General features: G+C 52.9%; 6 protein-coding genes across 6 annotated transcripts; 2 read left to right on the top strand and 4 right to left on the bottom strand.

Annotated features, from left to right (window-relative positions):
* Positions 1 to 20: 20 nt before the first annotated feature.
* Positions 21 to 2,132, bottom strand: BO70DRAFT_309546 (sn-1,2-diacylglycerol cholinephosphotransferase). Its single transcript, XM_025540131.1, has 6 exons — positions 1,983 to 2,132; positions 1,807 to 1,910; positions 1,620 to 1,745; positions 1,514 to 1,557; positions 1,385 to 1,462; positions 21 to 1,335 (listed from the first exon to the last, which is right to left on the bottom strand). Exons 1-6 carry the CDS (start codon positions 2,008 to 2,010, stop codon positions 423 to 425), a joined length of 1,293 nt encoding a protein of 430 aa, XP_025402502.1. The 5' UTR covers positions 2,011 to 2,132; the 3' UTR covers positions 21 to 422.
* A 738-nt stretch (positions 2,133 to 2,870) lies between these two features.
* BO70DRAFT_309542 (transcription initiation factor TFIID subunit TAF2) lies at positions 2,871 to 7,158 on the top strand (the record flags this gene model as incomplete). The annotated part of the gene is made up of 4 exons (XM_025540130.1): positions 2,871 to 5,195; positions 5,248 to 5,616; positions 5,665 to 6,462; positions 6,519 to 7,158. 4 exons carry the CDS (start codon positions 2,871 to 2,873, stop codon positions 6,840 to 6,842), a joined length of 3,816 nt encoding a protein of 1,271 aa, XP_025402501.1. The 3' UTR covers positions 6,843 to 7,158.
* Positions 6,760 to 7,365, bottom strand: BO70DRAFT_165448 (uncharacterized protein). Its single transcript, XM_025538325.1, has 2 exons — positions 6,960 to 7,365; positions 6,760 to 6,898 (listed from the first exon to the last, which is right to left on the bottom strand). Exon 1 carries the CDS (start codon positions 7,285 to 7,287, stop codon positions 7,003 to 7,005), a length of 285 nt encoding a protein of 94 aa, XP_025402500.1. The 5' UTR covers positions 7,288 to 7,365; the 3' UTR covers positions 6,760 to 6,898; positions 6,960 to 7,002.
* Positions 7,352 to 7,931, bottom strand: BO70DRAFT_393808 (putative small nuclear ribonucleoprotein SmG; the record flags this gene model as incomplete). The annotated part of the gene is made up of 5 exons (XM_025546407.1): positions 7,352 to 7,378; positions 7,440 to 7,472; positions 7,537 to 7,611; positions 7,660 to 7,818; positions 7,902 to 7,931. The coding sequence occupies 5 exons, from the start codon at positions 7,929 to 7,931 to the stop codon at positions 7,352 to 7,354; spliced, it is 324 nt and encodes a 107-aa protein (XP_025402499.1).
* Positions 7,932 to 8,110: 179 nt separating this feature from the next.
* On the top strand, positions 8,111 to 12,145 carry BO70DRAFT_385364 (uncharacterized protein). Its single transcript, XM_025545730.1, has 7 exons — positions 8,111 to 8,257; positions 8,318 to 9,396; positions 9,898 to 10,027; positions 10,077 to 10,429; positions 10,479 to 10,760; positions 10,828 to 11,581; positions 11,638 to 12,145. Exons 1-7 carry the CDS (start codon positions 8,179 to 8,181, stop codon positions 11,718 to 11,720), a joined length of 2,760 nt encoding a protein of 919 aa, XP_025402498.1. The 5' UTR covers positions 8,111 to 8,178; the 3' UTR covers positions 11,721 to 12,145.
* On the bottom strand, positions 11,784 to 12,230 carry BO70DRAFT_393805 (uncharacterized protein; the record flags this gene model as incomplete). The annotated part of the gene is made up of 1 exon (XM_025546406.1): positions 11,784 to 12,230. The coding sequence occupies one exon, from the start codon at positions 12,228 to 12,230 to the stop codon at positions 11,784 to 11,786; it is 447 nt and encodes a 148-aa protein (XP_025402497.1).
* Positions 12,231 to 14,648: the final 2,418 nt, after the last annotated feature.

Here is a 14,648-nt window from a genome sequence, read left to right as displayed (position 1 = left end):
CCGGGATGGTTCATGATGCAGTAACTCTATCGTTAATTAGGTACTATTATACTGTCTATCCAAACTATATACTGAAAAGTTGGAGGGCGAACAGCTCATCTTCGTCCGCGTCATCCATCCAGCCAAGTCATCAGTTCATTCATCAGCCTGTGTGCGGGTGGCATAATCCAAGGGAGGCATTAAAATCGTAGATATAAGAAGACGTTTACGTCGCCAAGAAAATACCGACAAGGGTGAAAATCAAGTCGGGAGCCGGTTCTCAGCGTCATGAAAAAGCCCGGGATAGTCATCGAGTCGCACGGACTGGCTCCGTAACATATGTTGAGCGAAATGACCCCGAAAATAGTCAGACACACCATGAGTAGCGAACAAGTGGCCTTGCGTGGCAGTGAGACATGCCTCGGCTCACTTGGATTTCGGGCTCAGTGGGCTTTGAGAAGACCCTTGGTGGGGTCATTGGTAGCATTGGGGCCAATGAGCTGAGCCTCTCCGAACTCGCGATAAGCCTGGTCCCTCGCAACTGACTTGTCACGGCGGATTGTCAGGCAGTTGATCCCCAAGAATGTCGTGATTCGGTTGATAACGAGAACTGCCCAGTGCATGTACGCAACGAAGGCAAACAGAAGATAGACACGTAGGTACAGCAACTCTAGCCCTGAGCTCACCATAGGGAATCCTAGTCGGGGCAGGTTGGCCAGAATGGCACCGCCGATGAGTGGGACCTGCAGGACAGTCCAATAGGGGAAAGGCTGTCTCAACAAATGCGCGAGGATGATTTTGGTGGTCATGCGCCCGAAGACAAACGACATAGTCCAGCAGTACAGAACCAGATGGTTACCGGAAAGCAACGTGGAGTACGGAGAGAAGAGCCAGGCCAGGTTGCAGCTAGTGAAGACGATCATCGGCACCCATTCCTTGAAAATAGGCGAGATGGGGAGGTTTTGCTTTCTGCGCGCAGCAATCACGTTCATGACACATCCCGGCAGGTGTCCGAGGAAAAAGGAGCCGAGGAGGAGTGGGATCCAGAGGTCTTTCACCGAGTTGTTTCCGAAGATCTGCGGGTAGTTCAAGAACTCGACGATCGGACGAGTCCAGATCTGAGGGCCATAGACACCGGAAGCAATCATGATTGCGATCGCAATGATCAAACCTTCAGTAGGGCCGTTGAAGTAGCCGAGATAAAGCGTGTGGGTGTGGTAGGTCTCCCAGGTCGAGAAGTACATGGCGAGGCACGGGACGAGGGCTGTGTAGGCTCCAAGCTGAGAAGAGCCGAACCCCATGGCTGCAGTCTCGAGCAGACTGGCCAAGGTGCAATTCAAAGAATCGATTCCATGGCTGTGGACTGTTAGCGCCTGCTTGGCCCTTGCTGTCAATCACGACCTACTCAAAAAGCTCGCCCAATCCGCTGGAGGTCCCTGTTCTGCGGGCCTGCTTGCCGTCGACATTATCCAGTGTGGAGTACCTTGACAGTCGTTAGAGACAAACAGCCACAAGAGTCACCGTATAGACTTACATCCACATGCCCAACGCAAAACTGTAATATAACCAAGAGGGGCCCTGCAGGTACGATGCGTTAGCCTCGTGGGGCATTAGATGGAGCCCATCGGGGGATGTCTTACAGGTCCCACTAGATCAGGCATGTACACTCCGATGAGCATGACATTGCCCACGATGAAGAAGAACCCTAGGAGGGTCACCATGTTGGGGGCCAGCCAGAGCGGCAGTACTTCGACGAAGGCATTCCACTTTTTTTTTTTTATCCGTCTGTCAGAACCAGGAATATCGATCGGACCGGGAGGGCCATACATAATGTCTTAATATATAGTTGGAAATGTACGACTTGTCGACACTTTGGTACTTGTAGCTTTTCAGGGGCAGCAAGACGTCATCGGACAGCGAGTCTTGGATCGCTAGAGGGCGCGCGACACCGATTAGTATTACAGTTACAAGGATGGTGTGTGCTTGTGCAGGGCGCGACGAACCTTGGATCCTTCTGAATATTATACTCATCTTGGGATTGGTTTATTGGTGGAATACTGCACAATACTGTGTACAATGGGGGTTGTATTTGGGATGAAGTCAAACGTGGCTCATGGCGCGATATGCGACGAGACGGGAGACACGGGTTGGAGGGGAATGGGGGGGGGGGGGAGAAGAAGGGCCAATGGCCGTCAATAGACAATAGAAGTGGGCTTGCAGGAAGCACGGCGGGGGAAACACGGAGATAGTGAGATACAGACAGTGGAATGCTGGCCGGGGGGAGAGAAGTGATGTCAGGGAACGAAGGGGAACCCAGGATGGGGGAAAAGTCAAAAGGGAAGAGGAAGAAGAAACATGAGGGAGCAATGCGGCCGGCAGCGGAAGACGGACGGGGAGAAACTAAAGACGGACGGAACACCCGCGCGCAATCACGTGGTCTCGCCAGCTCCGCCGGGAAGCTTTCGACCGCATCGATGGGACGCGCCAGAAACAGAAAGTGATTGAAACACTTGCTTGTCGCCAGGAGGGCTGTTCCCCCCCTCCCTCTGTCCATCCGGTGTTCCTGCAGCCACCTGAATCCCGCCTTTGATTGTTCTATTCAATCCGTGGGTCCCATTCAAGACCCCCGACCCTAACTCCGCCCTCGCTATCGCCTCACTCGCTTCCCCAAGTGTTGTCTTCCCCCGCCGTCCGTCGAAGCTTCCTCCTCCGTCCGTCCTTCTCTCCACAGTCGCTGCGGCCACACTCCCGATATCCAATCCAAATCCTTCGAGCATCAACGTCGAGCGCACGCTATCCGGTGGAAATACCCTCGCTCTGTGAGCTTGGACATGACGCTTGAGAGTCAGCGAGGCGCTCGCGGCGCAGTGCACCACTGAGGATCTTGCGCCATGCCAGGCGTTGTCGACACCCCGGCCGGGCCGGTCAGGCCAGAGTTGGGGTTCACCGTTGCGCATCAGAAGGTCGAGCTGGAGATAGATTTTGCAAGCAAGAGCCTCAAGGGAAAAACCGAAATCACCATCCATCCCCACCACAAGGACCTCCGCACTATCCGATTGAACTTCCGGCAAGGCGAGCTGAGGCGTTTGAATGTCAGTGGGAAGGTACCGACGGTCAAATATGTGGATCCCTACAACTTGCTGCAGCTGTACGGCCCTCACTATCACCAGCTCCTGTCAGCCAAAATCGATGGACTGCTCAAGTCGCCGCCAGAGCCGGACCTGCTGGTCTCGGTTCCCAAGGGCGTGCGCATTGAAGAACTCGACCCGTCCTCCATCGAAGCCCAGGATCAGATGACGTTACGTGCTACGGGTGCCGCCGATGATGCAGAGGGGCCTTTGAGTGCCAAAACAGCCGACTCGTCGCTCCCACGATTTACGGCGCTGACAATGTATATCGAATTCGTCATTGAGAACATACGGGATGGGCTGCAGTTTGTCGGTATAGACAATGGGGACAGACGCTACCCGCATGCTTACACGACAAACTCCTTGGGCTATGGTGCTGGATGTCCTCTTTTCCCTTGTGTTGATGATCCTTCGTCGCGTTGCACCTGGGAAATCTCAATCAAGTGTCCGTGCTCCCTTGGCGATATGTTTGATCGCAAACACCGAGACCACGCCGGTGCCTCTGGTTCAAGTCGGTCAAAGTCAGGCTCAGGTCATGACCGCTATATTGCCCCGGATGATGAGACGTTGGATTTGTCGGTCGTTTGCTCCGGAGACCTGACGGATGAGATCGTTGACCCGAAAGATGCCAGCAAGAAGACGGTCTCGTTTGCGTGTTATTCCCCTCTTTCGGCCCAGCAGATCGGCTTTGCCGTCGGTCCGTTCGAATATGTCAACCTTTCTGATTTCCGTGAAAGTGACCAGGATGAGCAGCTGGGTCTGAATGCCATTCCTCTGCACGCCTTCTGTATTCCAGGAAGAGGGGATGAAGTTCGGAATACTTGTTTCCCGATGGCTAAAGCAATCGATTTCTTCTCGTTATCTTACGGCTCCTACCCATTTGCAAGCTACAAGATCTGCTTCGTGGACGACGCACCCGACGACACGTTACCAACGGCCTGCTTGTCGATCTGCAGTAGCCACCTTCTGTTCCCCGAAGAGATTGTTGACCCCATGTATGATGCTACTCGTACTCTAGTGCATGCTTTGTCATGCCAGTGGATGGGCGTGAACATTGTCCCCAAGGAGGCGGTGGATACCTGGGTGACGATCAGCGTCTCTTGGTATATCACGGATACGTTCATGAAGAAACTTTGTGGAAACAACGAACACCGCTTTCGAATGAAGCAGATGTCTGATAAAGTTTGTGATCTCGACTACGAACGTCCATCAATCTACGATATGGGAAACATCTTGAACATCGATCCGTCTGAGACGGAGTTCATCGCGCTCAAGGCTCCGCTCGTCCTTTTCATTCTGGACCGAAGGCTCACGAAGGCCAGTGGCAAGGCAACAATGTCTCGCATCATATCTCGCCTGTTCCTGAATTCCCGGATGGGCGAGATACCGAATGGAGCTGTGACCACTTCTCTCTTCCAAAGAACATGCGAACGCCTGGGTCATGCGAAGCTGGATTCCTTTTTCCAGCAATGGGTCTACGGGGCTGGGTGCCCTCGGTTCCAGGCCACGCAACGATTTAACAAGAAGAAGCTGGTTGTCGAAATGATGATTCGGCAAGTGCAGGCTGACCCCTCAAGCGCGCGCGATTTGGACAAGAACGCATTTCTGCGCGATGTCAAGGAAGAGATCCGAAGCGTTTATGCTGGGCCTGTCCAGCCGGTATTTACGGGCTCGATGACCATTAGAATTCACGAAGCGGACGGCACACCTTACGAGCACATCGTTGAAATCAAGGAGGGCGTCACCAAATTCGACATCCCGTATAATACCAAATACAAGCGCCTGAAGAGGAACAAACGACAAAAGGAGCGCGCGGCCGCCGTTATAGGTGGTGACCCTAATGCAGAAGTGCAGGAAGATGTCCTTCTTTATTGTCTAGGTGATGTGTTGCAGAGTGAGGAAGAAATGCAAGAGTGGAAACTCGCCGATTGGAGTAAGGAGGACGAGGAAAGAATGGGCCAGGAATCATATGAATGGATCCGCATGGACGCCGATTTTGAATGGATCTGCAAGCTTTCGTTGGCCATGCCGGGGTACATGTACCTCTCCCAACTACAACAAGATCGAGACGTCATAGCTCAGTTGGAGGTAAGCCATTCATTGAACGTTTTCTCTGATCATGCTGACAACTTGGAACCAGTCCTTGCAATACATGGCGATACAGCGAGAGCATCCTCTCATCTCCACAATATTCGTCCGGACTCTAATGGATCGAAGATACTTTTACGGAATCCGCGTCGCTGCAGTCCACGCTTTGGTGAAGCATGCGAAAGAGGAGATTAACTGGCTAGGATTGTTCCACCTTGAGAGAGCATTCCAGGAACTCTTCTGCCTCCCGGGATCGCCAATGACCCGCTCGAATGACTTCTCTGACAGGGCAGCGTATGTGCTCCAGCTGATCATCCCGCAAGCTATATCAAAAGTACGCGATAATGGTGGCAAGACGCCGATGAGGGTCAAGCGTTTCTTGTTTGACAAGTTGAAGTTCAACGACAACTCCAACAATGAGGTGAGTAGCTCCTTGTCGCTTTCAGTACATTTCCTTATACCTTCACAGTGCTCGGACAACTTTTATGTCGCGACTTTGATGGAATCGTTGTGCCACGCCATGCTGGGCAAAGCGGACGCCACCCCTGCAGAGGTCGATATGGACGACTTCGATATGGAACGGGTGCTTGCGGCCCAGGCGGAAGAGCAGCTGGAGAAAGATGCCATAGCCGAGCTCGATAGGTATCGCAGGATGGACGAATGGTCCAGCTCTTTCCAGAACGTCTACTCACGGGCTGCTTTACGCTGTCAAATGCGGCTCATGCAGGCCAATATCATAGAACCCGACATCATGCAATTCTTACCATACACCCGAGCTGGAACCTATGACCTACTTCGTTTGGATGCGTTTGAATGTCTAGTTGAGCTGGACATATTCCAGAGCCCGGAGTTGCTGCGATGGTTCATCTTCACAATGGCAAGCGACTCTTCTGCTTGTATCCGACGCCGGCTCCATGGCCTGTTCGGGAAAGCCCTTGCTCCAGTCGCCTTTGGCCGCGAATCAAGCAATGACCAACCTGCCAACACCGATAACCTGATCATCGAACAAGAATCCTCCACCGAGGTCCGACAGGCGGACCTGGCGCGAAAACAGACGGTCACTGGAGCCTTGAGTGCCTTGAAAAAGGAGGTTTCTGGCGATCAGGTGCTGAAGGAGGCCATCTGGTCTGCCTGCAACTCACCGTGCATCGGAGTGCTTGAGATGTCTGAATTCGCCGATCTCTGCAAGGTTCTGTATGACGCAGTCACGTCTCGGATGGTAAAGCTGAAATACCCTCGCTACTGGAGCGTCAAGCATCTCGGACGGGTCAGTACTACTCTACTATACGTCTGTCTGCAGGAATCAGAGTTAACAGTACATAGGGACGCCTGCACTTCTTCCGATCGAACAAAGTTCGCACGACGCTTACGCCGGCCAAGGATTCTACGGCTGCGAAACGCAAGCGAGAGGACTCGGGCACGGCACTCCCTGGCCCTCGCATCACATTCAAACAATCCAAGGTGGGGTCCAGTGCCTCGACATTCAGCCCCAAACCGCCCTCGCAGCCGACCCCCAAGCTGCAAGTTCCCAAATACTCATCCCCAGCCCCTCAGGCACCGCCCAAGCCGAAGGTTGCCGCCGATCCCCCTACGCCATCCACCCCCTCTGGCCCGTTAAAGCTGAAATTGAAATTCGGACCGAAATGATCGTCTTTGCGCGAAATTCTAGATACCATTACTTTGTGTATGCACCTCATTATCTTCTGTTTGGACAAGGGACGGGGGGGGATTCGGTCAGGGAGACGCATGGCGCGGGGTTGGAACGGGGGTTTGTTTTTTTAATGTCTCTCAGACGATTTTTATTCTTCTATTCTGGGCTTGGGTTATCTCCACAGGGTATCTGGTTCAGTGGCCCATGCGAATTGCAGGTGGGATTTGGGCTTTGGTTCGCCAAGGATCGTTTTTTCTTCGGCTGATATACCCCCTCCCCAAGAATGTCATATCTGGTGTTCCAGAAGGTCGAAAGTGTAAATTCTTTTTTTTCCCCGTAAATGAAGAAGACGAAGAAGAAGAAGAAGAAGAAGAAGCTGGAAGCGAGAAGCCATCGATCATTCCGTGCGAGCAACCGACCCGTTAACTCCTTTATTTGCATTCATTAAATCAAACCGACAGAGAAGGTATAAAAAGACATCGGGGTTTCGTTCCACGCGCTCTCTTTATTTGTCGCTGATGCGCTCCAGGGCCTATGGTGAATCCGGTTAGTAACTCGTCATCGAAGAGGGCACCAGGCAGGCGTAGACTGACCTCGAGCATAACAACCGAGTTACCACGAATGACCTAGATAGAGAACCGTTAGCTCCATACGCGGCATTCCACGAGCGCAGCAGGATTCTCCACATACAATCATGCCGATAGCGACCTTCTCTCCACCCTGCTTCTCCTCGAAAGCCTCATCGAGGACAATGTTCATGAACACCTGCCGAGCGCATACGTCAGTGACATCCATCCCCCCAAAGTCCTATACCCCAGCACCGTGGTCGTCGAGCACGTATCCGACAGCACCAACGCAGCAGTATCCAATGACATCTCCGGGGAAAGCAGGACGACGTACATCGTAGCCTCGCAGGATACCGATGACTTTGCGGTTGCCGTTCAGTTGGCAGAATACCCGCTTTTCCATGTACTGTTCGAGCAACCCCCACGTCAGCTGTAACTCTTTTGGGGGGGGGAGGGGGTCAGGATTCCGATCGCAGGAAGATGACATACCTTCTTCAACTCGGGCTGGGCTTGAGGCATGATGGCGGGTGTGTTCTAGGTAGATAGTCGGGGACTGTCGCGTTGCGGAACTTTGAGCCCATCATAGCCAATCCAGCCGTGGAGATCAGCTGGGCCGGCCCAACGATGTTCCGGCGAGCTTCCCGACAATCGCGGAGCGGCCGGTGACGCCAGCGGCGGGCAACGCTTTGCGACTTTTTCTCGGCTGCTACGGCGGGGGTGTTTTCCTTGGAGATAATCGGACAGGCATTTGGTCTGGGCTGTCAAGATGAGTTCGTATTTTGCTAATCGACGAAAACCCCGCAAAATCGGCGGCGATGAGGACGAAAACGACGCCGACGAGCAAGGTCTGCATGTGCCATTCCGCTCAACTACAGGATACGGGGGTGCTAACTGCCAGGGAATAGATACCGGACCCGTCGTGAAACGCCCTCAACCCTCAAAAGTCAAGCCGAAATCGAAATCGCGTCTCACGTTCGGCCCCGGGGGGACTTCTATGACGGACGATGGGGACGAAGAAAGCGAAGTAGTCCTCCCCAAGAGGCAGGGCCTTGCCAAACGGGCCTTGGAGAAAAGCGCGCTGCAAAGGTCCCTGACCCCGTCCGGTGCAGGGGGCGTTCCTCTCAGAGTTGGACCGGAACAAGACAGACCGAGTTACAGCCAGGATTATCTGAAGGAGCTCCGCGATTCCACGCCCTCTACGCCGAAACCCACGACGGAAAACGAGTCGGAGAAGACGATCGATGTGGCGGCGAAGTTTGGCGAGGTCATGCAGGTTTCCACCCCTGCTGCCATTCCCACCGACGCGGAGATTCGGGAGAAGAAAGCCCGGCGGGCACGGTTAGCGAAAGAACAGGCCGTCGTTTCTACGGAGCAGGATTTCATATCCCTGGAGGATCACATGGATGATGACGATGATCGAGAGGAGGCCAAGGATACTAGATTGATCCGGGATGACGAAGACTTTGCGGAAGGGTTTGACGAGTTTGTCGAGGATGGGCGCATCTCTCTCGGGAGGAAGGCGGAGAAAGAACAGAAGAAGAAGCAGCGCGACGCGATGCGCGAGCTGATCAATGATGCGGAAGGTATTTCGGAGGAGGAGGATTCGGATTTGGAGGAGAAGGCGGCGTACGAGGCTAGCCAGACAAGAGCTGCGATGGGCCATGGCGACAGGGACCGCATAGAGCGTCCGAAGACGCCGCCCAAGATGACCTCACTTCCGCGCCTGACCAGCTGCCTCGATCGTCTGCGTCTGAACCTGGCGGTCATGGAGAAGTCCAAGGCGCAGATGGTCGGCCGGATGGAAGAACTGAGGAAGGAGAAGGCGGACATAGCCGTCCGCGAGGTGGAGATTCAGGCTCTCATCAAGGAAGCTGGAGACAACTACGAGAAGCTGAAGCAGGAGGCCGGCATCACACCGGGATCCGAAGAGACGACCGCCGATGAATTCGCCAACTCGCGAGGGCTGGAGGGCCTGGGAGCCTCGGTGGCCGCTTCGGCCAGCAATTCCGAGCCCGAACAGGAAGAGCCCTGATCGCGGCCCTCGATGGCTCCTTCCTTCTTCTCGTCTCGAGCAACCCGGTTGCCTCCCCATGGACCCCCCCCCCCAATCGTTCCTTCCGGAAATGCCCTCGAGGCCCGTTCGGATTTCCTCGAGCAACTCGAGGGCTCCCCAACTCCTCCCTCTTCCTGCTATATACAACACCATCCCGTTGGTGACCCGTCGACCTCACCTGGTCACCAGTTTATCTTTCATGAATGATACCCATCGTTTAGCTTCAATTCTTCCTAAAGTCCATCCATCGCTATGACTCCAATTCCTTTCCTTTCCTGGTTCGACCAACCAGAGCGTAAGACTCCTCGGGCCAAAACCCCCGTGCAGTAAGGCAATCCAATCCATCTGGGACCAGGCTGTGGACTCTAATGACCCCTGGAATGCAACAGGCCGCGTAGCCTCATCGCCTTTATCGAATCGCCCATTGAGAAGGATGGAGACTCCAACGCTCCGCGCCTCTACCGTCATTCCGAGGCAACGCCCATCGAGCTGTTCTTCGACCTCTTCTTCGTTGCCAACCTGTCGACCTTCACGGCGACACATGAGATCAACAATGTGGAAGGTATGGCCCCTGTCTCAACCAGTCAAGCTTGGCTAACCTAGGATGTCAGCTTTGTGGGCCTATATCGGCTTCTTGGGGATCATCTGGTTCACCTGGCTCCAAGTGACTCTGTTTGACATCCGCTTTGCCCGAGACTCGATCTTCGAGCGGATCTGCAAGGCCCTTCAATTGGCCGCCATGGTTGGGTTTGCGTCGGCTGGTTCACGATTTACCACGCGTGTCCGGGCGGAAAATGTCTGGGCGTTCCAGTCCCTGAGTCTCATCCTGGCCGGAAGCCGATTTCTCCTCTCCGTCCAGTACACTGTCAACACAGTCTACCTCTGGAGACGCATGCCCCCTGCAGCTAAAGGCGTGTCCGCAATTGCCGCCACACACTTTGTCTCCAGTTTGATGTACCTCTGGGTAAGCCACCCGTGCAATCGAGAGGCGATGATTGTCTGACCCGTTCCAGATGTTTTATGCCTTCCGTCAGCATTCCGGGCTTAGCCCTTATATCTGGACCGTTTGGTTTGTCCTATTCGGAATTGAGATGTGGGTGGTGATGGGGACTTCCTGCGTTACTCCCGGGCTGGGGCTTCAAGATACCCACCTCAATGTCAGAATGGGTCTCCTCACGCTGATCATCATTGGCGAGGGCGTTATTGCCGTCACTCGGATCGTCAACAAGACAGTAGGACCTGGTGGTTGGACGAAATGGTCGTTTGTCCATATCCTGGGCGTCACGACTAGTGTGGTATGGCCCTGATGACCGACCCCTGATTGTTTCGTTTTCGTCCGGCTGGCTGACCTTCCGTGCCTAGTACTTCCTGTGGCAAGCGTATTTCGATCTCTCCCCGAGACGTGCCCTGGGAAAGTACTCGCAGCAGATCTGGGCCCAGCTCCACTTCCCGTTCCACGTTGTCCTCATCCTCCTCCTGGAGGGGCATCAGATCCTTGCTTTGAGCCTAGATATCACGTTGAAACTTCGGTACCTCGCAGAGACGATCCTATGGGCGTGTGAAGAACCACGGCCGCGACCGGAACACGCGATCCAGGTCCTCCGAACCACCATTGCTGACATGGAGATCGACTATAGTCGAGGCGGCTTGAACGCCCAGGTGGCCATCGCGCGGATTTTGGATGATCTTCCCAATCATCCGTTGTGCCCCACGAATCGGACGGGCCAAGTCCCTGTCACCCGAGACATGCTCAGCGACCTGGTAGGGAACGTAACTGCAGCGCTGTTCTCCAGCATGAGACTCATGCCATCGAATCAAACCGACACCGGGCACCTCAGCAGCGACCAGCTCCTGCGCACGTACATGGAACTTCTGGAGTTCGTCTACGTGTATTATTTCGTCGTTGCGTCCCTCGCGATGTTCTTCTTCTGTGCTTTTGTATACCTAGCCCACCGCCACACGCGCCGGATATATGCTTCTGTCAGCGTGACGGCCCGCGGCATCATGGGCATCCTCCTGGCGAGCCTGATGAGCTGGTCTCGGCACTTTCCGCTGGTCTATTCTTTCATGACGTCCCCGGCTATCCTATACGCGTTCACCTTCATCCTGCTGGCGGGTAAGTTGCTGCCGTGCCTGGGGATGGTGCGTGCCTCATTGCTAACCGAGTCGCAGTGCTCCTGGTGGACCGGACCCTGGACTGGTACCAGAGCCGGCGCGAGTTCAGCAGTCGGTGGAGGCAAGGAAGCGTGGCCTAGGGAGACGTCGGATATTCTTCACCACCCTTTGTCTATCCTTCCTGTACGGTACCATCATTAGAACTAGAACCCGCAGGAGACAGCCAGCGGGGGCTTGCGTCCATCTAACCATGAAGCCGGTTTGCATCGGGCACCGGACGGGTTGGCACGATCAAGGTTGGACTGCCATTTACCGAGGCCCTCGAGGGTTCTAGCATGCATGAAATGAAAAACCACGATATGACGTCCGAGGTGTCCGTCCACTGCGCGTAGGATCGAGACCTCCGATGTCCAGCCGGGGCCAAGGCGGGAACCGCCCTTCAGGGTTTCCCAACTCGGCCGTGTACAGAAGAGTAAGCCTTTGTGTTCCGCGAAGACCTCGAGCTGCAAGGTCGGGTCCATCGGAGGATTGACGATGATCGCCCACCTGTTTGGAACGCAGGCAGACACGCCACGGCGTAGGATGTAGGGATTAGCAGGCAAAAACATGACCCGTTGGCAAACCGGGAAGCCAGGCGCGGGAACAGGCATATTCGACGGCGGCTTCAAGCCCCGGCTGTAGAACCAGCGAGGCTGGTCAGTTAGGGTACGGCCACCAGGTCAAATCCTTCAGTCCTGTCCTTTTGTTTTTTGTTTTTTTTTTTTTTTTTTTTTTTTTTTTTTGTTAACTTTTTTTTGCACAATTTTGTTCTATCGGGTATCACGAAAGTAAAGGGGAACTTGGAACCGATGGTGGTGAAACACTAGCCCTGAGCACACCTCTTCTTGTTGTTGTCTCTGTGAGTGTGTTACCATGAGTACCCAACATCAGGGTTGATCCCACACACCGGCTCCGGTGCAACACTCACTAACCCTTCGCGGCTCTCCTCCGTACCTTCTTCCCCCATCGGAATCACAGGATTTCTGGCCGAGTATCTGTGTCCAAATATTATTAGATATTATTAGCGGGATATAATGATATAATTAAGTTGTATCCTTGTTGGGATGTGATTTGATATATACATAGATATACATAGATATACATCTGTCTATGTAGATTTTTGGGTACGAAAGTTAGGATACTCCGTACACATGTACATATTACTACTGATATTGATGAAAGGATATGTGTGTGTGTGTGTGTGTGTGTGTGTGTGTGGTGGGTACAGCTCCAGCTCGCGCTCCAGTAGTTATAAGTAAAGTAGTTATGCTTGGGGATGGTACGCGGGGATAATATGTATGGACAAGGGATCAACGGAAGGAAAGAAGGAAGGATGCATCATGATGGCATCGAAATCCCTGACCCCGGGCCTAACTACGCCGTACATCTAACGGTTTTACCCCCTATCTACTCTACATACCTACCTATCTACATACCTATTCTCCTATCTACAGGACACACTCACTTTCTTCCATGTCCCCCCTATCTCCTCCCCTCGAGTACTCATCATCTCTCTACCGATCCTTCTACGTAGTTACATCAGTGACGGCTTACACAGACAGTAACGGTGTAGCAGGCGGGTCCGGTACACATGTACACCGTACACCGGATGGAGGTATTTATATGATGTATATATATAGTATACGTTGCAGTGGTATGATGGTCGTCGGTCAATCGCCCAGTCGACCAGTCAATTTGCTAGCTAGTAGTGAGGGAGTTAGTCAGTCGGCAAGTTCATTGTTAGAAGGAAGGTAGGTAGGTAGGTAGTTGACTGCTGCATACTATCGGCATACCTGCACAGCTGCATACCTGCATACACACACACACACACACACACACACACACACACACACACACACACACACACACACACACATTACCTTAGGGACATATGTAGATCGGATGGGGCAATAAGATCTGCAACAAGCCACAAGGAGAAAATAACGATGCGATCTGATCGTGATTGTGCGGGGAAAGAGGAAGAGGAAGAAGAAGAACAATAATAATAATAATAATAGACCTCAAAAGGTAAATTAAATTAAATTAAGCAGGAGATGACTGAAGAAATGGAAGGGAGAAGGAATAGCAACGGAGTTTATTTAGCATAGGAGATTTTTCCCCCTTCCTTTTCTTTTCTTTTCTTTTCTTTTCTTTTTTTTTTAAAAAAAAAAAAAGAGGAAATTTTAGACTTTAGTCTATAACGTGTTTGTTTGTCTGGGAATAATAGGATGAAACACATACCTATCTATTTCCCTATCTACTCACCTACATACCTTTTTCTACCCATCTTACTACGTCTCTGGAGGTGTAGATTTCTTTGTGTACGTCCGTATCTTTGTATCTGTGCGTATGTGCGTGTAAGATGACCAAAGTACCAGTACCTATCCACGCACCGGGTTGGAGGACCAGGATGCGAAGAGATGCATGCTGGGTACCCATGCACCCATGCAGAGACAGCGATACATAGACACTAGACACTCGACACTACAGAGCTGTCTGTCTGTCTGTCTGTCTGTCTGTCCGTCCGTCCGTCCGTCTGGTTAGGTGGCTACCTACCTCCCCAACTGGCAAACCGGAGAGCATCCGACATTGAAGGGAGAAGAAGAATGGGGCAAAGCAAGCAAGCAAGCAAGCAAGCAGCGTGGTTAAGCTTAATCCAGAGATTGCCACGATGCACAGCGCTGATTGGAGCGGAGTGCGGATGCAGAGACGTTTGGGGCTTGCTGGACCTGGGCTGGATATAAATGGATGCAAGATTGAGGGGGTCAGCTGTGGATACTAGGAGGAGGGATCCAAGCAGGTGAGGGAAATGATGTGGTTAAGCATCGTGCGGGATCAACCTAAAGGCTAATTCTTGTTGGGGTTCCTTTCTTTGTTTCGGGTCGTTGGAAAGTCTAAAAAAAAAAAAGAAGTTCTGGCCCATCGGCGGTCAGTATCATGGATGAATGGGGTAAACGGGGGGAGCATTGATAGGAGGTGTGGTGTGTTGGAATTGGTTGGTGGCGATTCATTACGGTTTGGAGGAGTAA

The sequence above is a fragment of the Aspergillus heteromorphus genome (genome assembly GCF_003184545.1).
Source record: "Aspergillus heteromorphus CBS 117.55 chromosome Unknown BO70scaffold_4, whole genome shotgun sequence".
Taxonomy (NCBI): domain Eukaryota; kingdom Fungi; phylum Ascomycota; class Eurotiomycetes; order Eurotiales; family Aspergillaceae; genus Aspergillus; species Aspergillus heteromorphus.
Note: the sequence above shows the minus strand (reverse complement) of the source record. Positions and strands in the feature narration are given on the sequence as shown.